Source organism: Capricornis sumatraensis, chromosome 1 (assembly GCF_032405125.1).
Source record: "Capricornis sumatraensis isolate serow.1 chromosome 1, serow.2, whole genome shotgun sequence".
Classification (NCBI taxonomy): domain Eukaryota; kingdom Metazoa; phylum Chordata; class Mammalia; order Artiodactyla; family Bovidae; genus Capricornis; species Capricornis sumatraensis.
The window spans coordinates 23,747,030-23,772,832 of record NC_091069.1 but is presented as its reverse complement, the minus strand read 5'-3'; the positions used below and the strand labels follow the sequence as shown (position 1 = coordinate 23,772,832).

At 37.4% G+C, this 25,803-nt stretch overlaps 1 protein-coding gene across 1 annotated transcript in view; it reads left to right on the top strand.

The window, feature by feature from the left end:
• The window catches only part of NBAS (NBAS subunit of NRZ tethering complex), a 335,202-nt gene that overhangs the window by 113,533 nt on the left and 195,866 nt on the right, over positions 1-25,803 (top strand). The window contains exons 22-23 of the mRNA XM_068975288.1: positions 17,025-17,108; positions 22,158-22,311. Of these exons, the coding sequence (XP_068831389.1) occupies positions 17,025-17,108; positions 22,158-22,311 (238 nt within the window). The remainder of the gene's footprint in view (positions 1-17,024; positions 17,109-22,157; positions 22,312-25,803) is intronic.

The following is a 25,803-nucleotide window of genomic DNA, read 5'->3' as shown; positions in this document are numbered from 1 at the left end:
CAAATATTTCACAATCAAGTGCTTTGAATATAGTGATGGATGCAATGACTATCAGATGAATGAATGATGGTTAGGTGAAGAAATCTGGAAAACACAAAGGATTGGTGTAGCAAAGTAGATAAAATTTACACAGAAGCGTTCTTTTTGAACCAATCGGAAAAGGAAACTTGTCTTTGAGTTTTCATACTGCAAGCAAGGTAATAAACTAGTTACAATTCTATCGTTGTCTTTAGGGTGATTATATGTATATCATTAGTGTGTTTGTGGGTCATACTTTTGGTGTGTGTATTTTTGACTCTGTCTTAAGCATAGGGGCCATTAGGGCCATTTGACCTTCATATGACTTTTTATTTAATCTTTTTTTTTTTAATTGTAAAATGCGTACAAAATTTACCGTCTTGACCATGTTTCAGTGTATGGTTCAATAGTGTTAAGTACCTTTACATTGCTGTGCACCAGGTTCCAGAATGCTATCTGTCTCGGTAAACAAACCTATTAAATGGCAACTCCCCATTTTTCTCTGAGCCAAGCCACTGACAACCACCATTTTACTTTCTCTTTTATGAATTTGACTATTCAGTATTTGTCTTTTTGTGAGTGGCATAATGTCCTCAAGGCATAATACACTTTTAGTAAAATTAATATCACAATTAAATAAGATTTAGAGTGGCTGGCCACCTGTGGGCCATGTTTCTATTTATGCTGCAAAAGTATTTCTCAAATGAAGGATGAATGTGAGATCTAGTTCAGGGTGGGACGTTATAGCACCGTTATTATCTGACTCCCTGTGGAGAGCCTCTTTTTCATACTTTGGTGATAAACAGGGCATCCAAATGAAGAGAACTTCTAATAACTCTCTTCTAATACTTTGTCTTCTAAATCTTGGATTTGAATAGCCAAATATGAAGACTTTTCCTGTTCCTCCAACAACATAAAATTTGTTTTATAAAAGCAAAACATCAATATGCATTTTATTAGAATTTTTAGGACAGACTTGATTTAGGTAAACATAAATCATAAATCAAATAAAGAATTTCCCTGATGATATTATTCCTGTTCTTCACAACTGAAAGGTAGATAAGAGTTTACCTTTTTACTACACTTTGAGTTTCAAATTAGTGATATTTTATATTAGTTTGTGATTTCTTCAGAGATGAAATAATTTGAACTGTCTTTTTCATCAAAGTCAAAGTTGCCTCAAGCAGTTTTTGATTCAGGGGATAAACTATTGCCTAATTTTTTTTTTCTCTCTTTTTATTTTTCCTTGAAAGGCAACAGGAAATAGTACCATAGTCAATTAATTATTGTTGGCTTACTTTCATAGTTTTAAGCATATTCTGGAACTTCTTCTCCTTCTTTTATATATATAAAAAATATATTACTGTTTTTTGTGAAACATATGTTGACTTTGAGTTTTAACTTTTTTTCAGTGAGATTTATAATTAATCATGAGTACATATGAAACATTTAAAAACTGAAGCAATTCTAAATTTCCTTATTTTATTTTCATTGAAAGAACAGTTTAAAGAAGGTGAATGAGTCAGATACAATTTTGTGTTATTTCAATAAAAATTTAGGGAATACTTACGTACCAAGCAAAGTCATTATATTAGACTAAATAGATAGACAGATATATGACTCACGTGTAATCACTGTCCGCAAATAAATTAGAATCTAGTAGGGAAGATCAGACAGGTTGAGTATAGAAATAATTACCATAAAGTTAAAATATGTGTCATAGGCATATAGATAGCTGTATGGACGGGAGAGATTACTTTCTGTTACAAAGAAGGTAAATCAAGAAAGCCTTCTTGGCAGGGTGAAGTTTGATCTAGACCTTGAAGGTTGAGTGTGGTTTTTTTTTCATTCAGAGAAGTTTGACTAGGAAAGAGTCATTTGGATAAATAGTTTACCCGAAGTCCTTTCACCTACTTAGTCCTCACATATTATTGAGTCACAGAGTATAGAAGATGTTTCCAACTAACTTGTTAATTGAAAATCTGTTCAGAGGTTTTCCAGTAAACGAATACGGAACTCTTTTTACTTAAATTTTTATGTTGCCCGGTCCTGATCATAATGATTTCTTTTTTCTTCTCTGAAAAGTTTAAAAAACAGTTTTTATTGGGCATTCTCTTTCTACCATTGTTTTTGGTTTTTTGGGTTTCTGTTATCGTAAGAGGAAAACGAAGGATGAGCTAGCTGGATAACATTACTGACTCAGTGGACATGAATTTGAGCAAACTCTAGGAGATAGTGAAGGACAGGGAAGCCTGGTATGCTGCAGTCCATGGGGTCACAAAGAGTAGAACACAGCTTAGCAGCTGAACAGCAACAAATGAAATGTTATCTAAACTCTATCCTGGATGATGAAATAATTATGGAAAGATTCAGTTCAGTTGCTCAGTCGTGTCCAACTCTTTGCGACCACATGGACTGCAGCACACCAGGCCTCCCTGTCCATCACCAACTCCCAGAGCTTGCTCAAACTTGTGTACATCGAGTCGGTAATGCCATCCAACCATCTCATCCTCTGTCATTCCCTTCTCCTCCTGCCTTCAATCTTTCCCAGCATCAGTGTCTTTTCCAATGAGTCAGTTCTTTGCATCTGGTGACCAAAGTATTAGAACTTTAGCTTCAACATTAGTCTTTTCAATGAATATTCAGGATTGATTTTCTTGAGGATTGATTGGTTTGATCTGCTTGCAGTCCAAGGGACTCTCAAGAGTCTTCTCCAACACCACGGTTCAAAACATCAATTCTTCGGTGCTCAGTTTTCTTGATGGAAAGATTGAAGCATTGCTGTCACTTTTTTGATTATAGAGAGAAACATAAAAGTGTTTCTTTTCCCTTTAAAATTGAGAAATTGATTAGTTACCTAATCAAAATTCAATTCCCATATGTGCAGTTTATTTCTGAACTGCTATGAGCAAAGAACAACCAATTGGTTTATATTCTAGGCTTGAAGTAAGTATGGGGCCGTCTGCAATGACTGTCAATATAGAGGCATACAGGCAGCATGCTGCAGAATGCTGGCAGTTTCTGAATCCCAGAGTAACCTGGTGGTTGGATCAGAAGGAGAGGCCCAAGAGCCTCTCTTGTCTGGGAGCACAGGGTCTGGGGTTGGAGGTGGGAGAACTGGTTTGCATGTTTCCTGGTGCTGTGGGCATCTTAGATCTTGACTTGATTAGTTCTTGTCTTTCCATTAATTTAAAGCAACAAAATAGATGTAGGGCAATTTTTTTGATTATGAAGTGGTAAGCAAACATTTAAAAAAATTTTTTTATGAACCTTGGAAAGTATGTTGATGTTTCTTATATCTTTGTTCTTCTGAGAAGTGCTAAAGAAATGAAGGTGTAATGATTTATTAATTTATTTCTTTTTCTATTTGATGAACAGTTCATGATTATGAAATACAAAAAAGTTTGCAAGTGAATTTTATGACTTCTATACAATTCTCATAGCTTATCTGTGAGATAAGCAGAAAAGGGATTAGTATCGTACTCTCAGGGAAAAATTTTGAGGAGCATCAGGGAAGAAATCAACCCTGAATATGCATTGGAAGGATTGATGCTGGAGCTCCAATACTTTGGCCACCTGATTCGAAGAGCCTCATTGCAAGAGACCCTGATGCTGGGAAAGATTGAAGGCAAATTAAGAAGAGAGTGGCAGAGGATGAGATAACTAGATATCATCACTGACTCAATGGATATGAATCTGAGCAAACTCCAGGAAATAGTGAAGGACAGGGAGGCCTGGCATGCTGCAGGCCATGGGGTTGGATAGCACTTATTGACTGGACAACAGCAACAGATGAAGAAATATGTCCTGAAATTATTTTAAAAAATAATTGTTAAATGCATTATTACTTTAGTGTATATATAACTATTGTCAAGTGTTTTTAATGTGGCCTAATACAGTTTAAATATGATTTTCCCAGTTTTATTGTGATATGATTGACGTATAGCACTGTATAATTTAAGGCATATGGCATGATGTAAAGTTTGACTTTATTTGAAGTTAAAAATATCTTTGAGAGGGTACTTTTGTTTTTATTAAAAAAACTACTGCATTCTCCTTACTAGATCCAGCATTACTTAGAGATACCAAATGATAGTCTTTTCATTGAGTGGGATCTTTCTTTCATTATTCATTTTCTTCAAACTTTAAATACCTTGACCAATCATTTCAGAACATGGGACCTTTAAGTAGATAACATCTTCTGAGTGGTGAAATTAGCATTTGGGAAATAGTCCCTATAATTCTTTTTGATCACACAATGTCTTTTCTTGTCAAGATTTCATTAATATGTAAATACTTGCCTGTAACAGCAGTGAATCTCTTTATCACGTATATTTAATTAACATATAAATAACTCTGAGATGCACTTTTTCTAATTTCTAATATAGGCCATCCTGTTTAAGTATTGTATTTATAGTAAGTAAAAGTCTGTTAGAGTCACACTGAATGGGACATGTGTATTTCTATGGTTGATTCATGTTGATTTTGACAGAAACCAACACAATTCTGTGCAGCAGTTATCCTTCAAATAAAAAATAAATTTAAGAGTCACATTGATATTTTATAGACAAAAGCATATATATTATTTTAAGATATGTTTTGATCTCAGTATGTTCCAGCATTTAATCTTTAGGTACTATACGTAATAGCTATGGAAAAAATCCATGATCTGTATAAATGTTGGGATCACAACATACTTGATGTGGAGGAGTGATGGTATGATACACTGGAAGGAGCAAAGGCTTTTAGTCAGAATATGGGTGTCTGTCCTGGTTCTGAACTTCCTAGCTGTGTTACTGTTGGGAAGTCCCTTAACTTCTTTGAACTTGAGTTTTGTCAAGTGTGAAGTGGGGAAATTGTACAGGTATTGTAATGGTTCAGTAGCCTAAGAGATGTATTACCTAGCAGAGTTCCTGGCAAATAGTCAGCATTCAGTGTACAGCAATGGTTGTGTTAATGGCAAATATGGCTGTAGCAGTAGCAACAGCAGTTTTTGGTACAGGTTGATGAGAAGAATGTCATAATAGATACATTTTATTTTCAAGTGCATTAAGTAGGTTTGCAGAGGACTGATGAATCAGCAAAATGTAGAACTGTAATAGGGACTATTCCTCTTTGATAATGCCAGTACTTTGGTTTCTCATCTGGGATAGCACCCCTTACCTGGTTTCAGGTACCTGAGATTTTGGACTGTTAATCAAAAAGTTGAGGATTATTTCAAACAAAGTTTTTGATTTCACTTTTTATTGACTTTATAGTTTTGATATACATCAACAACTATATTATAAATGAACAAGTCATAAATGGGCAATTTGAATTGTTATAAAATGAACACAATTAGAAAACATACCTATCAAAGCACTCTTGATGCTGTCTCCTTTTACCCTCTCCTGTTCACCTTACCCATGAGAACCACCCTGACTTCTAACGGGATAGCTCGGTTTTGTCTATTAAACATGTGCAGTGGTTTATGAGGACTATTGTACCTAAACTCTGGAAAAGCATACTTTTCTTCTCAACAGAGATCAGATTTCTGATGTTCTTTGAATTAAGTGCCTCTCTTATTTTTTCTAATGCTGACTGTAACAATGACATTTTGGATTTTTATATTTAAAATGTTTGTTATGGACAGAATATAATTTTGCCCTTTTATCTGTCAGTCTCTGCTTTTTAATTGGCATGCTTAGACTATTTACAGGCAGACCTCATTTTATTGCACTTTGCTTTATTGTGCTTCACAGATACTATGTCTCTTACAAATTGAAGATCTGGGCAACCTTGAATTAGGCAGGTTTATTGGTGCCATTTTTTCCAATAAAATTTGCTCACTTTGGTGTTCACAATTTGGTAATTTCTGCAGTACTTCACACTCTTTCATTATTATATTTGTTATATGATCTGTGATGTTTGTTACTATTAAAAAACATTATGACTTGCTGACGGTTCTGATGATGGTTAGCATTTTTTTTTTTAGCCAGAAAGTATTTTAAGCCTAAGGTATGTACATTATTTTTTAGATAGTTCTGTTGCAAAGTTGATAGACTACACCATAGTGTTAACATTTATGTTTGTTGTTCAATCTCTCAGTCCTGTTAGACTCTTTGCAACCCCATGGACTGGAGCCTGCTCAGCTCCTCTGTCTATGAGATTTCCCAGGTAAGGATACTTGAGTGGGTTGCCATTTCCTTCTCCAGGGTATCTTTCTGACCCAGGGATCGAACCTACATCTCCTGCTTGGCAGATGGATTCTTTACCATTTAGCTACCTGGGAAGTCCCAACTTTTATGTTTATGGGAAACCGAGACATTCACGTGGCTTGTTTTTTTTGTGTGTGATACTGCTTTATCGTCATGATCTAGAACCAAACCCATGACATCTCCGAGGCCTACATCTCCTTGGGTCTACTGTACTAAACTTAGGAAAGTCAGGTCTGTTATTTTTTCAAGTATTTTTCCTCTTCCTCCTCCTCCCATCCCCAGTATGCATCATCTTTTTTGGGACTCCACTTCCACTTAGGTTAGCCACTTGATTTGTCTCACAGTTTTTTGTTTTTGATTTTTATTTTCCAGTCTTTTTCTCTCCCATGTTTTATTTTGGATAGTTCCTGTTTACTATTTTTTTTTTTTTTTTTTAGTAAAAACGTTTACTAATTTTTTTTTTCAGTGTCCCTTATTAATGATATTAGTGTGTTTTTCATCTTAGCTACTGAAGTTTTTATTCCTAGGAATTAGATTTGGGTCTTTTTAAATTTTCTCCCCCCTTACCATGTTATTGATATTTCTTAGAAATTGGTTTTTCTCCTGATTATAGGCCATAATTTCTTGCTTTTTTTGCATACCTGCTATTTTTTTAATGGATGCCAGAGACTTAGGTTTGTTCACCTTGCTGGTAGAGTTCTTATCTCAGTTTCTTTGGAACATGCTTTTTCTTCCCAAATTCTATTGGTTTATTCAGTCACACTTCTGTGTTTCACCAGGTACCTTACCATGTGTACTTTGAGGTTAGTTTCTCTGTGCAGTTGATCTAAATAGGTTTCTGAATTTGTAATGGAGTACATTCATCTGTGGGGGTTTTAAAATCTAAACATTATAGAATGTGATCTAGCAATGCAGGTACGGGGGTATTTATTTGATATTGTTTTCTACTTTGTGGATAATTTGGAGTCTTTTTATTCCAGGGTCAGGTCCCTGATCACATTCTATACTTCCTGTCTTTTTGTGAATGAGTATTTATTATGTACTTAAGAATCTATATAAAGCATGACTCATTTCATTCAAATGCTCCGGAGTTTTGCTTTCTTTGTCTTCTGCTGTCTGCAGTTTAACTTTGAACCTCATCAGCAGTAGCGATGTGTTAGGATAACTTGCGCAGCAGACACCTATGCCATCGTCTTCCCAGTCACAGCCTGTTAAGTTGACGCCTCTTCTTCAGTTACGATTATTGTCAGTCTGCAGTGTAATTTGGCCTCGACTTAGAGGATTCATGATGAAATGGCTGTAAATAGACTTGTACAGCAGCATCTCAGAGCAAACAGTCTTTTATGCTTTGTTTATGGAAAGTTTAGGGCAGTCCACATCTCTTTGTGCTTATTTATGCTCCTACATTCAGGCCAAGAGGCACCTGCAGTGTACAGTATTGTGATGTTGCTCATGGCATGGGTATCAGATAGGGAGTTGTATGGTCCATTTTAGAAACAGAAATGTTTGAATAAACCTCAGATACATTACCAAAGTCTTCAGCTACAGGGAAAGCTTATTAATCTTGAGATTTAAGTACCCCTGTGGTTTTAGGGTAGGTTTGTTTTTTCATTTATTTATTCAGATTTATCCATCCATCCATCAGTCTGTCTATCATCCATCCATCCATTAAATATTTAGTGAGGTTTAAGTGCATGCCAGGCATTGAACAAAGGATATGAAAATCACCAAAGCTTTGAAGGAGCTTACAGTTTAGTAAAGGAGCAAAACATAAATAAAAAGTTGTAGTTGAGTGCACTGGCAGTGGGAACAGAAGTACATGCAGGGTTTAGTAATATGGAGGAGAGTCTGGTAAGCTGCTGGGTCTGGGAACATCAGAGGAGGTTTCAGGTTTTTCTTTTCTTTTCTTTTAATGAATAGTATGTTGATTGACACAGTTAAAGAGAACATTATAAATAGGCATGCCATGAATCATACTACTTTTCTATCCACTTAGATGAGGTTAAAGTGCTGTATTATTTTTATATAACTTATATCCACATTTTTTTCTTCCTACTTCCATTTTACAGCTTGGTTCTGAAATATATATTTTTCTTTCTTTGAAGAGTTTTTCAAGATTTAGAATCACACAATGCTTCCTTTCTTAAAGAAGTTTTCTAATTACTTGATGGAATCATTTTGCTGTGATCCCTCTGTAAGTTCGGGACTGAGGGTAGAAAGTGCTCCTACTCTGAAAGACATGTATACAGATAATTATAGGAGCAGTGAGGTCAGTTCTCAAAGAGTTAGGTATGCACTCTTAGCTATGGAGCCTTCCTCTTCAATTGACTTTTATATTTTTCATTAATTATTTATTTATATCTTGACTAAATCTTATATTTCTAGTAAACTTTTTCTCGTATTTGTTTTTGAGAGCTCTGGTTTTAGAATTAAAGAGAGTTTCAGTGACTCTGTTTCTGCTGATCATTGAATCATTAATTCATGCATTCGGTCAGTGATGAATATTAAGCTCATAGAGTTTACTTTTCTGCAAATTTATGATCATAGTACTTATTGTGTATTTGAAGATTAAATGAAATAATGCATTTATATAAATTTAGTTAAAACGATTATATATACTTGCTATACATGTAATATTGCTGGGAGTTATGGTAGATGCAAAGGAGTATTTACAAGAAAGGAATATTTACTTTTAGTGGGGATACAGAATATGTATTTTGTTATGACCAACCTAGACAGCATATTAAATAGCAGAGATATGACTTTGGCAACAAAGGTCCGTCTAGTCAAGGCTATGGTTTTTCCAGTGGTCATGTATGGATGTGAGAGTTGGACTATAAAGAAAGCTGAGTGTAGAAGAATTGATGCTTGTGAATTGTGGTTTTGGAGAAGACTCTTGAGAGTCCCTTGGACTGTAAGGAGATCCAACCAGTCCATCCTAAAGGAGATCAGTCCTGGGTGTTCATTGGAAGAACTGATGTTGAAACTGAAACTCCAATACTTTGGCCACCTAATGTGAAGAGCTGACTCATTTGAAAAGACCCTGATGCTGGGAAAGATTGAAGGGAGGAAGAGAAGGGGACGAAAGAGGATGAGATGGTCGGATGGCATCACTGACTCAACGGACATGGGTTTGGGTGAGCTCCGGGAGTTGGTGATGGACGGGGAGGCCTGGCGTGCTATGGTTCATGGAGTCGCAAAGACTCGTACACAACTGAGCAACTGAGCTGAGAATATGTATTAAGGAAGTTAAAGAACTCCATGGAAACATAAGACAAATGTACCATCTTATGTATATTATCATAAGTTTAAATAATAAATGCCAGGGGAATTGTTCAGTTATTAGTAGTGAGAATCGAGAACAGGAAGAAAGCAACCTAGACTGGAATGGTCATAGAAACATCTGAGAAAAGCCGGAATTTAAGCTAGAAGAGGTGGGGTTCAGATAGGTAGGACATCATAGTGTCTGAGAGCAGAGACTCTGGAACCAGACTTGCCTGGGTTCATATCCCAGCTGTAGCGCTTTAGTTGTGTGATTTTATGAGTTCGGATGCTGTCTGTCTTTCAAGACTGCTGACTTTGTATGTGTGTATGTATGATAATATATAATTTTATAGTTGTTCTTACAAACTGTAAGCATTTTTAAGTGTCAGCTATAGGCCATACAAGGTTGGATAACTTTATAGATAGTGTGTGAAATGTCCGTTCAGTGCACGTCTATAAGCAGGAATATGCAGAGATTTTGAAGGGCAGCGACAAGGAAATCAGTCTTGCTTTGGCTTAGGATCTGCATGAGCATAATTTGTGCTGTTTTATTTAGTGATAGAGATAAAAAGCAGATAAAAAAGTCTTTCCCTAGTTTTTTGTTCGATCTCTGTTACTACCACAACCTGATATAGGATCAGGGTTTATAATGTATATTGATACACTTCATGAATATTTTGGTCTATTTCATTAGTTTTGTAGTTGCTAAGTCCAGATGTCATACACTTTATCTTTGTTGTGCATTTTATTGTCTTCCTATCTGGAAGTAATGTGAAATAAAGGCCTTACACTTACTCTCTCTACTGGTTCTGGTTGGTCTAAGTAACGCAGAACACAGAATGAAATTGATTGGGTTTCTCTCCTATTACCTCCCTTTTGATAGTCAAAAGTGAAGTGAAGTGAAGTCACTCAGTCGTGTCTGACTCTTTGCAACCCCATGGACTGATATTCAAGGGCATGGAGTTTTGGGCCTCTCCATTGTGAGAATGCTGCTGCTGCTGGTAAGTCGCTTCAGTCGTGTCCGACTCTGTGCGACTCCATGGATGGTAGCCCACCAGGCTCCCCCGTCCCTGGGATTCTCCAGGCAAGAACACTGGAGTGGATTGCCATTTCCTTCTCCAGTGCGTGAAAGTGAAAGTGATGTCGCTCAGTTGTGTCCGACTCTTCGTGACCCCATGGACTGCAGCCTACCAGGCTCCTCCGTCCATGGGATTTTCCAGGCAAGAGTACTGGAATGGGGTGCCATCGCCTCCTCTGAGTATGAGAATAGTCCTCGTCAATTCTTACTTGACTTAGACTTTCGATCTTTCAGTGTCATCGCCCTTTCTTCCCTAGTAACTTTCCGGGTAGCAAGGAAAGGTAGTCTTCCTTTTTCTGAGTAACTTCAGTTGTCTTTTCTTCAAAATTAGTCATTTTTTCAAGGGACAGGTGGGAGTGTTGGTGGTATAGAGGGGAATTTTCATATCATTAATGTCTCTACTCATCCTTCACCCCTTGTTTCGTTGGAATTAAGTACCTATCTGAGTATCATCCTTTCTGTTACTTATAATTAGCTTTTCTGGGAATTTCTTCAGTGATTCTCCATTGGAGTCTGTGGCTTTCCATTAAACTTTAACTATTTAATGACTAGTTCTCCTTAGAAATAATAAAATCATCCTTAGTTCATGGTTAAATATTTATTTTCAAACGATTGCAATCTTTTGGGAGTTTGGTGAGAGAATAGTTGAACACCATAGAGCTTGTTACAGTCATTGGCACTTGTTGTTTAGTCGCTAAGTCATGTCTGACTCTTTGTGACCCTGTGGACTGTATTCTCCCCAGGCTCCTCTGTCCATGGGATTTTCCAGGCAAGAATACTGGAGTGGGTTGCCATTCCCTTCTCCAGTGGATCTTTTATCACAGGGATTGAACCTGTGTCTCCTGCTTGGCAGATGGATTCTTTACCACCAAGCCCCCAGGAAGCCTGTGGCATTTACTACTACCTTTTAAATCAGCTCCTTAGATTTTCCTGTCACTATTTATTGCACTGGCCAGGTGCCCACCCAGTGTGGTGTCAGCAGAGTTTATTGCCATTGTTAGGCATTTGTAAATATGATCATTTGTATGATCACTAATGTGGTGTTACTATTTATCATATGGTAGATCCTGAAATGGCAACAAGTCACATATATCCTGTATTTCACTACCCATGAAAAACCTTCTTGGTGGTGTTGATAATACTGCTGCTTTTTATGGAGGATGAGTGCTTATTATATATGAAGTACTGTTCAAAAGGCTTTCTTTGTTCTAATTTGATCCTTTGCAAATTCAGATTCTTATTATCCCTATTTGACTAATGAGGAATCTTGAAGCAGATGCAGATTGAGTAACTTGATCAAGATGACATGGCTCTGCAGAGTGGTGTCATAGTTCTAACAGAGATTAGACTTATCAGAGCATGCTCTACCTTTTGGATTAGAATTCAAGAAAACATGGCTCTAGTCTCATCTTTGTTTTGGGCATTAATGAATGCTACAATATTTATTAAATAGATGAGGCATCTGGGTCCCAGGAATTTAGTGGTGAAGGAGAATTCAAGTTCTAGTGTGGTGTTTTTTTTTTTTTTTCTCTTGTTTATCTTTGACACATTGCTTTCACCTGAGACTACTGTTAAGTTTCAGGATATCTTATTAGCCTCGTCTCTGTTTCATAAGCCACTTACTAATGAATAAATATAACTTAACATCTTTAAATCAGTGCCTGAAAGGTGGCGATTAGTCGCAATACACTGTCTGTTTAGCTTTTTGTTTCCAAAGCATAGAACGTGAATAAAAAACTTTTTGAAAGTTTATTCATGATAAAATTTCTTTGAAATAAAACATTTATATTTAGTGTGAGAAATACTTGATGAGAGAATAGTTGAACATAATAGAACTTGTTACAGTCATTCCTTTCCTGCTGACAGATAAATGTTACCTTCAGATGAAACCAGCAAAGTTTATTGTTTGGAATAAAACAATGAGCAGGGCTCTAATATAAAGAATACTGAAATTAAGCAGAAGCAGACATTATTTTGTAAAGAGGTAATTTAAGTGGCAACAAAGGTCCATGTAGTCAAAGCTATGGTTTTTCCAGTAGTCATGTATGGATATGAGAGTTGGACTATAAAGAAAGCTGAGTGTAGAAGAATTGATGCTTTTGAACTGTGGTGTTGGAGAAGACTCTTGATAGTCCCTGGACTGCAAGGAGATCCAACCAGTCCATCCTAAAGGAGATCAGTCCTGGGTGTTCATTGGAAGGACTGATGTTGAAGCTGAAGCTCCAATACTTTGGCCACCTGATGTGAAGAGATGACTTATTTGAAAAGACCCTGATGCTGGGAAAGATTGAGGGCAGGAGGAGAAGGGGACGACAGAGGATGAGATGGTTGGATGGCATCACCGACTCAATGGATATGAGTTTGGGTGAACTCTGGGAGTTGGTGATGGACAGGGAGGCTTGGCGTGCTGCAGTCCATGGGATTGCAAAGAGTAGGACATGACTGAGCTACTGAACTGAACAGAATTTAAGTTTACCATGTACTTCATTTTTTTTTAAAGTTGGAATGATGCATTTAAATTTACAGTCTTCCCTAGCAAAATGGAAACAATAGAAGAAAAAGATGAAATAAAGTGTATGTAAATATTGTTTTGTGTTTATAGAACTGAGATTCAAATCAGTTTTGCACCTAACAAAGCTTTGTACAGCTTTCTGGAAGGAATAGCTGTGTTTTCTAGGGTTGTTTTTTTTTTTAACCGTGTTTTTCACCTAATCCACTTAGTGATCAGTTTACAGGGCTAATATTTTTGTTGTAAACAGAATTAATAAAAAGTTTTCCTCTAAATTTTATTAAGCATCCTGTTTACTTTGTGTAAGAATAAGCTAAAAGTTGGGCATTTTAAAGATGCTAGTGATAGAACTGATCAGTCATTTAGAATTGTAAAGAATGGTCAGGTTTAGGGAAATAAATATTCTGAAATCTTTTTCCCCCCATAAGTATAACATGACATGTTAAATTCTCTAGATTGTAGATGTATACAATCACCAGTATAGATTTTGCTCTTTCATGAGGATAATAATCTGTAACAAGAAAGTATTCTTATTCTCACTCTCAGATCACTGAATCCATGTAAATATACCTCCTCGATGTATCTGTAATCTTTTTTATTGCTCTATTCCAATTTTGAATTTTTGTGATGCTCATGAGATCACTCTAAAAAACAGTCTTTCTGGTGTCAGTTAATTCGTTTGACATATTATTTTATAGTCTGCTAAATATCAGACATCATTTTAGGCTTGAGGATGTGGCAATAGACAAAATAAGGAAAAATGCTGCCTTTAAGGAATGTATATTCTGACTGAGGAAAAACCCTATGTCTTTCTTAAATGTTATCATTTGATTTATGATAAAGAACTTAATGGTGTTTTTATAGCAAGCATCTTAAACTCCTAAAATTTGTCCAAAAATAAATTGCTTTGTATAAGCATCCTAGAAGAAAATCAAAGCACAGAAAGGTTTCTGTTTTTGTGTAACTGTTGAGGATCAAACCTAAGATGAAGTCTTATTTGGTAGGAGTTAGTTTCCTGATCCTACTGGTGATGAGATTGGTTTTGTATCTCAGTTTAAATGTGTCCTTTAAATATGCATACAGAAGGTCCTATTGGGGTGTCTGAATTAGAATAAGAGAAGGTTCGTGTTGCCCTCTGCTCGCGCACAGCCTGACCGGTGCCTGTGTCTAACTTGGTGGCCATCTGCTAGCCAGGGGTAGGCTTTGGATTCTGTCAGGTTGTGTGTAAATCCATGGCTCTGTCATTTCTTGACTTTATGAGGAGAGGCAAGTAAACTTGGGCCTCAGGTTTCTCATTATAGTATAAAGAGGATAATACCTCTGCACTAGGTAGGACCAAGTTACGTATTGCATATTAAACGCAGTTTATCATGTCTGGTCCATAGTGAGAAATCAATAAATGTTAAAGGTTATGCTATTGCTGACCATTGCTAATATATTATTGTTAGTATTCTTACCATTATATCAGTGGTGATCACTTTTAGAAACATGTAGAAACATTTAGTTGTGCTGTGCCCTGAAAATGGAGCAAAAATGCTTCATCAGCCTAAGGTTCTTTAGGCCTGCTTTTTGGAGTGAGTCTCAGAGCAGAACCTGTCTTTAATGTGTGTTTTGATAAAAATAGGCACGTTTTCTTACCCATTTCAGTTTATTGAAGGTTGACAAAGTTTTACAATTTTCTAGTCTTCTTACCAAATTTTTCAGTCTTTTTACCAAACATTTGCCTAATAAATGTTACGTTGCTTAGAGCCCCACACCACTACTGATCATTTTTGTAGTAATCCTTATACATAATATGTATTTTATAGAGAAAATGCAAATCTCAACTTATGGTAAATTTTTCCCAGTCTTTTGGAAAACATTTTGTGTAGCTTATGTAACCATGTCTGCTTTAATTATAAAAGGCGGTAATAGTTTGCTGGATTAATTTTTTCCTTGTTTCTCAATTCATTGGTACAATTTATTCTTATCTTGGAAGAGTGAGCATTATTATCGTTGTTGTATCCAAATGTTTTCTTTTCTACCTGTTCAGTGGTCTGTGATAAATTATTAGCTACTGATGTGGAAGGAAATAAAATAGTTTTTTACTTGGTGCAAATGAAATAGTGTGATTTTGGAATCTATTGTAATTAATCGTCTATACGACTCTGAAATTTAAAACCATGAAGTCACATGCCTTCAGAAATGTATCTTTGGTTTGCTAAGACATTGCATACCAGCTAAAAAGTGGGTAAAATGCTCTTTTAAAAACAATATAATAAATTTGTTATGTATGTCTAACAGGGAACTTTGACTTCAGAAAATTTGCAACAATAATAATAACTTCAACAGTCCTGTCTGACTCTTTGTGACCCATGGAATGTACAGTTTATGGAATTCTTCAGGCCAGAATACTAGAGTGGGTAGCCTATCCCTTCTCCAGGGGATCTTTCCAACCCAGAGATTGAACCTGAGTCTCCTGCACTGCAGGCAGACTCTTTACCATTTGAGCCACCAGGGAAGCCCATAGATGATGCTATAGATAGATAAATCAACCCTGCTGATTTCCAGGTCTTCACAGCTTGTCTGTTCCTTGTAACCCCCCAGCAGTCTTCTGCTCCTGTCTACATAAAGACTAATCTACCTACCTTTCCCCCAAATGCTTAGGGAAGTATTTTTTTGTGTAAGACCTGTTCCATAGCTTAGGAAGATAAGAAACTACAAAACATAATCTCATACTATACAAAAGTGCAGTCCTTTCTCTGAGGCTATGATAAATTTTAGGAAAGTACTACCATTGATACTTAAATATGAGATAAGATGTTTTACTGAACTATAAAAGCAAGGTGATTGAAATTTGTTTTTAGAATTTTTGTCTTCATTCTTAGTTCAGGATGTTTGTGTTGTTTTCATAGATTTACGGAATATTAGAGCTAAAAGTTACTTTAGTGGTTTTAAGTGTTTCACTTTAGAAAGTCATGTGCCTAGTACTGTACAGCTGGTTAAAAGACGGGTAGGCTTATGCTTTCCTTGTCTGTTCCTTCATAGCACTTTGCTCTGTTGTCTTACTTTACCATCATTACTTCATTCCTCCTTTTTAATTTATTCTTAACGCCATTCAATCAGGACTTGTCTTTGCCTCTTACATTTTCCTTCTGTCATTTATTGGTGATATTTTTAACCTGCAGAATTATTTCTTCACTCTGATTATTAGCTGTGCCCTCTTAGCCTGGTCCCTGGTAGCTAAGCTGGTAAAGAATCTGCCTGCAGTTGGGGAGACCTGGGTTCAGTCCCTGGGTTGGGAAGATCCCCTGGAGAAGGGAAAGGCTACTCACTCAGTATTCTGGCCTGGAGAATTTCATGGACTGTATAGTCCGCAGGGTTGCAAAGGGTCAGACATGACTGAGCGACTTTCACTTCACTTCTGGCTGTTAGGCTGTCCAATATGTAGCTATTTAAATTTTAAATAAAATTAATTAAAATTAAATAGTATTAAAAGTTTCTTGGTAGCAGTGTCACATTTCAAGTGATTGATATGAATATATGTAGCTTAGCAGTTACTGTATTGGATAACCCAGTTAGAGAACAGTTCTGTGATCACAGAAAGTCAGGTTGTACACTTTTTGAGAGCAGGGGACCATTTATGTTAGCATTAAAAACATAAAATATGGAGTTTTGATAAATATTTTAGAATGTTTGAGTGAATGCACAGCCATACCACCTTTAGTTTTTTTCATGTTTTTTGTTTTGAATTTTCCTTTTCTTTTTGAACCATTTTACTATCAAAGAGAAATCAGCCGTTCTGTATTTTTTATTTGCCTATTGTATATGATATGTATCATATACTACTTAAGATACCATAAAAATAAATCTTGGAGGTTTAAGGTTATAGGATTACTTTTGTATTATGTTCCTTGTGTTTCCAGTCATTGAGGTAATGTGCCTTTTAAATGTACGTGCTTTTTTTTGAAATTTTAAGTTATGACGGTGATTCCTTGGTGATCGTTCCTTGGCACGAACATAAGCACCGAGATGAAGACTGGTGTGAGGAGCTGGAGTGCAGGTAAGAATGAGCCAGTGGAAGAGCTCTTCATGTCCTTGTAGGATGGATGAATAGAAGGCCCAGTGCAGGTGGTTTGTGGTGGGTGGTAGTTTATTTGATGGTGGTCCCTGCTTGAGAGTTTTAGGGACGTTAACAGCTTGACTTTACTCAAGGTATGTTAAAAAATTTAATGAAAAAATATTGCATGGCTACCAAGGAGTTATTCTACAAGTGGTCCTTATGTAACAACTCTTCTCATTCTGAGGGATTCCTTTTCAGTCTTTGACATATACAGGTGTGTTTTTCATAGCTGTTATTGTGGTATGTGTGCAGTTTTGTTCTTGATTCAGTTTTAATTTTCACTTTTATAAGACTTTACTGCGGAAAGCCTTAGAACATTGAGGCATCAGGTTCTACCTAAGCGGGTGGGTGATGGGGTGTGGGGCTGAAAGCCCGTACAAGGGGCATTTGAATCCCTTTATTGCCTTACTTCTCAAAGTCAGGTAAATGCTCATTGCTCATTTTTACATTTGATATGATTCATCTTATATTTTTACATTTTTTTTAAAAGCTATGTGTATGAACTGTCTGATAAACGATAAATAAAAGCCCTAAGCAGTAGTGTGATCATTGCAAGTGAATTTGGGACTTTCTTCATGTTGGCACTAATGTTGGCAGTCCTCCTTCATTTTGTATCTTTCAGTGTTGATATCTGAGTACATAGCATATCTTAACTCCTAGTTAACCTTTTTCACTCTGATGAGTTTGATTATAATAGCAATCAGATGCCCTGTGTTTTTGCTGTTATGTGCTTTTAACTTTTAAAAAATTTTTTATTAAAGTTCTATATAGTTGCAAATAGATTAAAAGTTTAAGATTTTCTGCAAATCTTGTTAAAAAAACAAAAACCATACTCCTTTGTTTCCCTTTTTTTGTATCCTGCTCTCCTGAAGCAACTACTTTGAATTCTTTTAAAGGATTGTGCTGTTATTTACTCCAGTCTCTGGGTAACAGAATTGTATAGCTACTTTTTGATGTTTTTAGTCCTGGCCGTTATCTGTGGACTTGCTTCAGTGGAAGATAGTGGTTTCGTTTCTTTTGCTGCATATGCTCCTTTCCTTTTTGAGCATTTACGTGACCCCTACTCCCCTTTAATCTTTTACCGTCATTTCAGTGTAATTTCAGGAAAGAGTGGAGCTTGATGCATGGTATGCATCAGCCATATTTAACTGGAAATCCACAGTTGGCATGGGTAATGAGAGACTGAAGATGGAGATCAGTTGAAAAAGGTGGGAGGTTGATGCCAGTGGGTACAGTAGGAGGGAAGGTGTGTGGTCCTCACTTTAAGATAGTGCTTTTTGAGGAGAGCCCTGTTTCAGTCATATGATGCTTCCCAGTTCTCCTTAGCCTGTGCCTTTTTATGATTCTGGGAAGGAGGTAAGAAGGAATAAGGGCATTTCGTCTCAGACAACAGTAAGCTAAATTGAAAGCTAAACTTGCTGTGCTGGGACTCTTAAAACTATAAAAATGAAAAGCTAGGAAAAGGCTGACAGAAGAGAAGATGCTTTTGAAGCTGATACAAATTTTCAGGACATTTCTTTTTTAATTCATCCATTTTATTGCCTCTCCCGTACCCCCTAACCATTTCTCCCACCTTGCACCTTCCACCTCTGGCGATTACCTCTGGCAGTTCTCTGTATCTGCAAGTGAGGTTATGGGATATCTTGTGGCTTTTTCATTTACAGCTGCCCGTTGAACAACAAAGGGGTTAGTGGGGCCTGACACTCTGTGAAGTCAAAAGTTTGCCTATGATTTATAATCCATCTTCCTTCCATACCTGAGGTTCCCCATCTATGGATTCAGCCACCCATGGGTGGCGTAGTACTGTGGTATTTACTGTTGGAAAAAAACCCTGTATGTAAGTGGACCCACACAGTTCAAACTCATGCCGCTCAAGGGTCTGCTGTAATTCTGTCCTCTGCTCGATTCAAGAATACTGAAGGAAGAAAAACATGCCATTTCTGTATGCATGAAGTGTATCATCTAGCAGGAAAGATGCTGCTGCAATAAATTACTAATGTGATGAGTGTTATGAAAGTGAAGTACAAGGGCCACTGGGAGACCCCAACTTGGTGGAGGTCAAGGAGGGTTTTCCACAGGAAGTGATGTGAAATCTGAGATTCAAAGGATGAATAAGATTTAGCTCAGTGGACAGTGAGTTTGGCTTATGAGGGAAGGGAGTGTTTTAACAGAGGGAAGAACATCTGGGAGGCTCAAGGCGGGGGCCCCTTTAAGGACTGAAAATAAGACCTGTATTGTTGAAGTGTACAGGACAGAAGTGACTCTGGCACCAAGAGGAGGCTGGAATATTTTAAGGCAGATGACAGGCTATACAAATAGTCATGAGGATGATAAAATCATGTTGCTGTTTTAAAAAAGATAACTATTTCCTCGAGATAATGTGAATTCAGTTTTGACCTTGTTGCATTTGAAATGCCTCAGAGCAAATAGAAGGACAATTTTGGTGCTTTCAAGTGAAGTCTGGATTAGGGGTGAAAATATGGTGGTGAATTTATATTGCAGAGTCTACCAGGAGACCTAGAGAGAATATGGTGAGAAGACAGGAGAGCTGGAGAATTTGGAAGAGGCAGTATTTAACAGTCGGCTCTGGGAGGAGAGTCTAGCAAAGATGACTGTGAAAAGGAGCAGCCAGAAAGATGGGACATGCATGATTTGACAGTATGGCATATGGTATGGCATGCTGGAATGGAAGACAAGCATGTTTCTAGAAGGATAAAATGTTCAAATTCACAGTGCTGAGAGGGCAGTAAGTTAAGGACTGAAAAAAAAAAAATCAAAGGAACTCTTAAGTTGCTTGTGGGTGTTTTTCCCCTGAAATGGGAAGATTTCAGGAGATTGGGTGTGACTTTTATGTGTCAGAGATGAGGAGAAATCACAGGTCAGATGTTAACGACAGTTGTGAAACTAGTTAAATGACTACCCAGTTGTAACTGCAGTAGGTTGTCTAAGGCATGTGGATAAAACACCCAAATATTCGTGAGCTTTGGGTATGGTCAGATACTAGAACAGCTAATAATTCCAATGGAAAAAATACCTAAGTAAATAAAAGTTAAACATCCGCCCTGTGCCAGACAATAGTCTCTGCATATTTTATTTATATTAATTTGAAAATTCTTGCATGGTATTATTCCCTATTCTTGATATGAAAAAATGAATCTTAGACTAGTTTTAACTAATTTTTGCAAGATTTCACAGCTTTCAGTAATAGAATTGCATTTCAGTGCTGACTCTAAAGCACATTCCCTTATATTAGTAATAATTATACCACTTGTTATTTACTGACTTACTTTAGGGACTTCCCTGGTGGCTCAGTGGTAAAGAATCTGCCTGCAGTGCTGGAGACCTGGGTTTGATCCCTGGGTCAGAAAGATCCCCTGGAGAAGGGAATGGCAACTCAGCCCAGACTTACTTTAGATGAATGAATATCCCTAATGGAACATGGTCTTTCCCCCTATTTATATCTGAAATATCTTAGTTTAAGTTGTTATTTTTTTCTTTTTTAGTTCTTAACCATTGAAGGGAATTGGCCAGCATCATCCTCGTAAAAACGCCTCATAATTCGTGATCCCTGTGATGTTTTCCCTGTGTACCTTCCTTTAATGTTGTTTCTTTCCCCCTCCTGTTGGCAGGTAGTATAGAGTACTTCCTAATTTTGCAAATATCAGTGCATTGCTATGTTGCTGATACCTACTAAAGTTATATTAGCAACATAAATAAGACATCTTTCTTCTTATTTTTATGAAGTTGGGAAGCAAGGCTTCTTAATTTACATTTGGCTCAGAATCACCTTTGGGTGTCTTTACTAAACGAGGTCTGGCTGGCCACCATAGTCATTGCAATTTAGTTGGCCTGTGGCAGGTACGCCGCCGTGTGCATTTTAAAGCTACCCAGGGTGAGTCTGATTTTATTTAATACTTGATTGATTGGGGGCATAATTTTTTATTTACTGTCTATTCTGATTGTTTTTTTTAATTGGGAGAACTAATAGGAGATGGCACCACCCTTATGGCAGAAAGTGAAGAGGAGCTAAAAAGCCTCCTGATGAAAGTGAACGAGGAGAGTGAAAAAGTTGGCTTAAAGCTCAACATTCAGAAAACAAAGATCATGGCCTCTGGTCCCATCATTTCATGGAAAATAGATGGGGAAGCAGTGGAAACAGTGTCAGACTTTATTTGGGGGGGCTCCAAAATCACTGCAGATGGTGACTGCAGCCATGAAATTAAAAGACACTCACTCCTTGGAAGGAAAGTTATGACCAATTTAGATAGCATATTGAAAAGCAGAGACATTACTTTGCCAACAAAGGTCTGTCTAGTCAAGGCTATGGTTTTTCCAGTGGTCATGTATGGATGTGAGAGTTAGACTGTGAAGAAAGCTGAGCACTGAAGAATTGATGCTTTTGAACTGTGGTGTTGGAGAAGACTCTTGAGAGTCCCTTGGACTTCAAGGAGATCCAACCAGTCCATTCTAATGTTCTTTGGAAGGAATGATGCTAAAGCTGAAGCTCCAATACTCTGGCCGTCTCATGCGAAGAGTTGACTCATTGGAAAAGACTCTGATGCTGGGAGGGATTGGGGGCAGGAGGAGAAGGGGACGACAGAGGATGAGATGGCTGCATGGCATCACTGACTCGATGGACGTGAGTTTGAGTGAACTCCGGGAGTTGGTAGTGGACAGGGAGGCCTGGCGAGCTGTGATTCATGGTGTCACAAAGAGTTGGACATGACTGAGTGAACTGAACTGAACTGAACTGGATAGGAAACTAAAGCATCCTGCAAATTTCCCATTTATCTTGTGTGCCCATGCATATAGGAAAACACGCACAAACACACCCTCCCACAAATGTGTCCATACGTACGTACATACATACATCCTGCCAGTCTTAGTAACTGCTCTCTCCCCATCTCTGTCTCCCTCTTTTTCTCTCTCATAAGCTCATTTTCCCCAGCATTTCAGCCAGTTATTAATTGTTCTTTCTGTGCTCTGCAGAATGGTGGTTGAGCCGAGTCTTCCGGATGAAAGTGAGTTCCTATACACTGCACAGCCCAAGCTGCTGAAGTACCGGAGCTCCCGGCTGGCAGTGGAGGAGGTGATGGACTGGTACCGGAGCAGAGCGGAGGAAATAGAACATTATGCCCGGCAGGTGAGGCCGCAGTGCTGTGTCAGATGCTCCGCATTCAGTGTGTGTCCTGGCTGCAGATAGCAGAGCCAGAGATCATGTGCACAGTTTGCAAGGGGTGTAATGGGTATTTCTCAGTGTCTGTTCCTTTATTCTTTGACTCAGAAGCTTTTGTGTGTTTTTTGTTTTTGATTCCTAAAGAGCAAACACATACAAGAAAAGTTGTTAAATCTTTCTTTATAAAGTATAAGCTGCATAGTATGTACACACTATTACAGATTTTCCATGTAAGCTTAATAGGCTTCATAGCATTTTAATTTAAAAGATTTTTTATCAACGTTGAAATGCTTGATCAGTCCCCTGTCACATTGCAGAAATGTAGTTGATGATGACTTTGCTTTTCAGGGACCCTGTTTGAACTTTTGTTTCTAATGCTTCTCTGAAATCCAAGACATAATTTCTCTGTTTCCCATGAAGCTGAGATGTGTCCCAGCTTCATCAGAGAGGGGTGTGGAAGAGAGAGATGAGGGTTGTACCGAAGCTTGTGAGTTTGTGAAGGTTGTTCAGTCGTGTCTGACTTGTCGTGACCCCGTGGACTGTGGTCTACCAAGCTCCTCTGTCCATGGAATTCTCCAGGCCAGAATACTGGAGTGGGTAGCCATTCCCTTCTCCAGAGGAATCTTTCCGGCACAGGGATCAAACCCAGGTCTCCCGCATTGCTGGCGATTCTTTAACTACTGAGCCACTAGGGAAGTACCGAAGCTTAGGAGATCTAAAAGAGAATCTCTTCCACTAATAGACCTGGTCACTCTGGATCTGCTTGCTGCCTACCTTTCCAGTACCTTGGTTTTTTTAGGGGCTTAGATCTTACTAGAGTCAGTGATAACAAAGAAAATCATCCAGGAGAGACCATTAAAAATTCCGCTAATTGAATTCTCTGCAAATGGAAGCAAAAGTTGTCTTCATCCTGGTGGATAGAAGTTGACAGTTCGGAGTAAAGAATGGCAGGATGCCCCTTGAGATCTCATCCAGGGTCTGGCCAGTGGGTGTCTTTTTCATTCTACATGTAGTCTTGGCTTTGGACTTCCTGTCCTAAGATCAGGTTTTCATTTGAAGGACCATTCCAGAAGGTCTGAAGAGCAGTGGCACTGTAGGAAGGAAGAAACCCTTTCATTTAAACTTCTAGTCAGTGTATCCGGCATGGCCCTGTGTCTCCATTTGATAGCCTTCTTGAATTTCTGCTTAGTCTAATTCGTGTTTTTAATATTCATAGAATTGAGGATGAATTGTTTTCTGGAGCTGATGGGATTATTATAGATCCAGCTTTTTCGAGGGTGGCCAAGAATATATATGATTGACTTTTTCAGGTTTTTGAAGATGACTGAGGACATTTGAAAATGTTTAGAATTCTAGATACCAGAATGAAAAGAACCAGATGGAATCCAGGTCTCTGCACAGTCATTCTTGTGAAGTCCATATAAATGTGGACAGTTGCACACATCTTAATGACTGAAAGCAAGATAAGTTAATCTAAAGTAGTTCTCAATTCTCAGATCCATAGTATTTTTTCCTGTAGCCACTATTTTGTAATACTTCCTTGTTATCCTGATGTGAGAATCATGGACATATCTCATTTACATAAACAGTCTCCAAAAAATTAACACAGTGACTTAACTGTGATAAATAAAATCCATAAATGCTTCATCATGAGTACACTAAAAAAAGTGACTAAAGTCTGTGAGAAGTCACTTTGAACAAGACAGCTGACATTTGCTGATAGATTGAGGGGTTTTGCTGAATTAAACATCACAAATGGAATGTGATCAACTCATGGTAATTTTTTTTTTTTTTCAGGATATTTGAGAAGGTAGGCAGGAATTAGGGCGAGGTGGTTGTATAGGACTTCCCTGCACACTTTGGGACGTCTGACCTCCTGGCTTCCACCCATTTAATGGTACAGGTTCCACTAATACTTAGGAAAGGCAGAACTGCCTCCTAAGTTTCAGAACACCCCCTGGTGGACAGTACTGCTCCCGTTAAAAACCGTAGTCTTAGACCAATATCCTGCATCTGTAAATGACCAGTTCATAGGGGTCAGGTTAAGCAAAGGCTTTATTACTTTGCTGATTTAGGAGAAACTCAACCTGGTAATAATTGATGAAAGTTATCAAGTGAGGTGAAGAGGTGCAATTTTTGTAGTTTGTATAGGCAAATGTAGGTTGTATACCATGTAGATAGATCCCTTTTAAGAACAAAGTCATCATTTGATTTATGGGAATTTATAAATACCTATGGTTGACTATTGTCTCTGGCTTACGAGAAAAGGGATCTTGTTTGAACCAGTTTTGTTGGAGTGCTTTGTGGTTTTTAGCTGAACTTCTAGATGTAACACTTATTTCTTGCCTTTTTGAAAGTGGCCATTGTTTTGAGCATGAGGTGGTATCTCACTGTGGTTTTGATTTGCTTTTGCCTAATTTTAATGATTTTCAACATCTTTTCACATGCCTGTTGAGCATCTATGTCTTCTTTGGAAAGTGTCTGTTCAGCTCCTATGCCTGTTTTTTAATCGTGTTTTTGTTTTTTTGTGGTGATTTGTATGAGTTCTTTATATATTCTGGATATTAATCCTTTATCAGATAAATGATTTGCAAATACCTTCTCCCATTTGGTAGGTTGTCTCTTCATTTTGTTGATGGTTCCCTTTGCTTGCAGAGATCTTTAGTTTTGTTATAGTTCCACTTATTTGTTTTTTCTCTTGTTTCCCTTGCCTGAGGATAGATCTAGAAAGATTTTGCTAGACTGGTATCAAAGAATGTTCTGCCTCTGTTTTCTTCTAAAGGTCTTAGAGTTTCAGGTCTTGCATTCAAGTCTTTAATCCATTTGAGTTGGTTTTTTTGTATGGTATGAAATAATAGTCTTACTTTCATTATTTTGCATGTGGTTGACCAGTTTTCCCAACACCATTTATTAAAGAGACTGTCCTCTCTCCATTGTATGTTCTTTGCTTCTTTGCCATAAATTAATTGCCCATGTATATGTGGGTTTATTTCTAGACTCTCAATTCTGTTTTATTGATTTGTATGTCTGTTTTTCTGCCAATACCAATTTTAGTGTTTAATGACTGAAATTAGTGTTGCAAAATATTTATTCAGGGGTTTTAAAAATAGCACTAACAAAGGAGAAGACCTATACTGGAATGCAAAATAAATTATTTTTTACACTTATCTTCTTTATTTGGTTGTTTTAGTAATAATTTATTTTTTAGAGACATTTTTGGTTTATAGAAAAATTGAATAGAAAGTAGAGAGTTGCCATTAACTCCCCTTATCCCCTCACCCATTCACTAGTTATCTCTGTTATTAACATCTTTCTTTTGAGTGATATGTTACAATTGATGAACCAAGATGTCTTAGTGGGCAGGTGGATAAATACAGTGGTACATCCACACAGTGAACTGTTACTCAGCTCTAAAAGAGAGGTGAGCAATCAAGTCATGAAAAGCAGTGGAGAAACCTA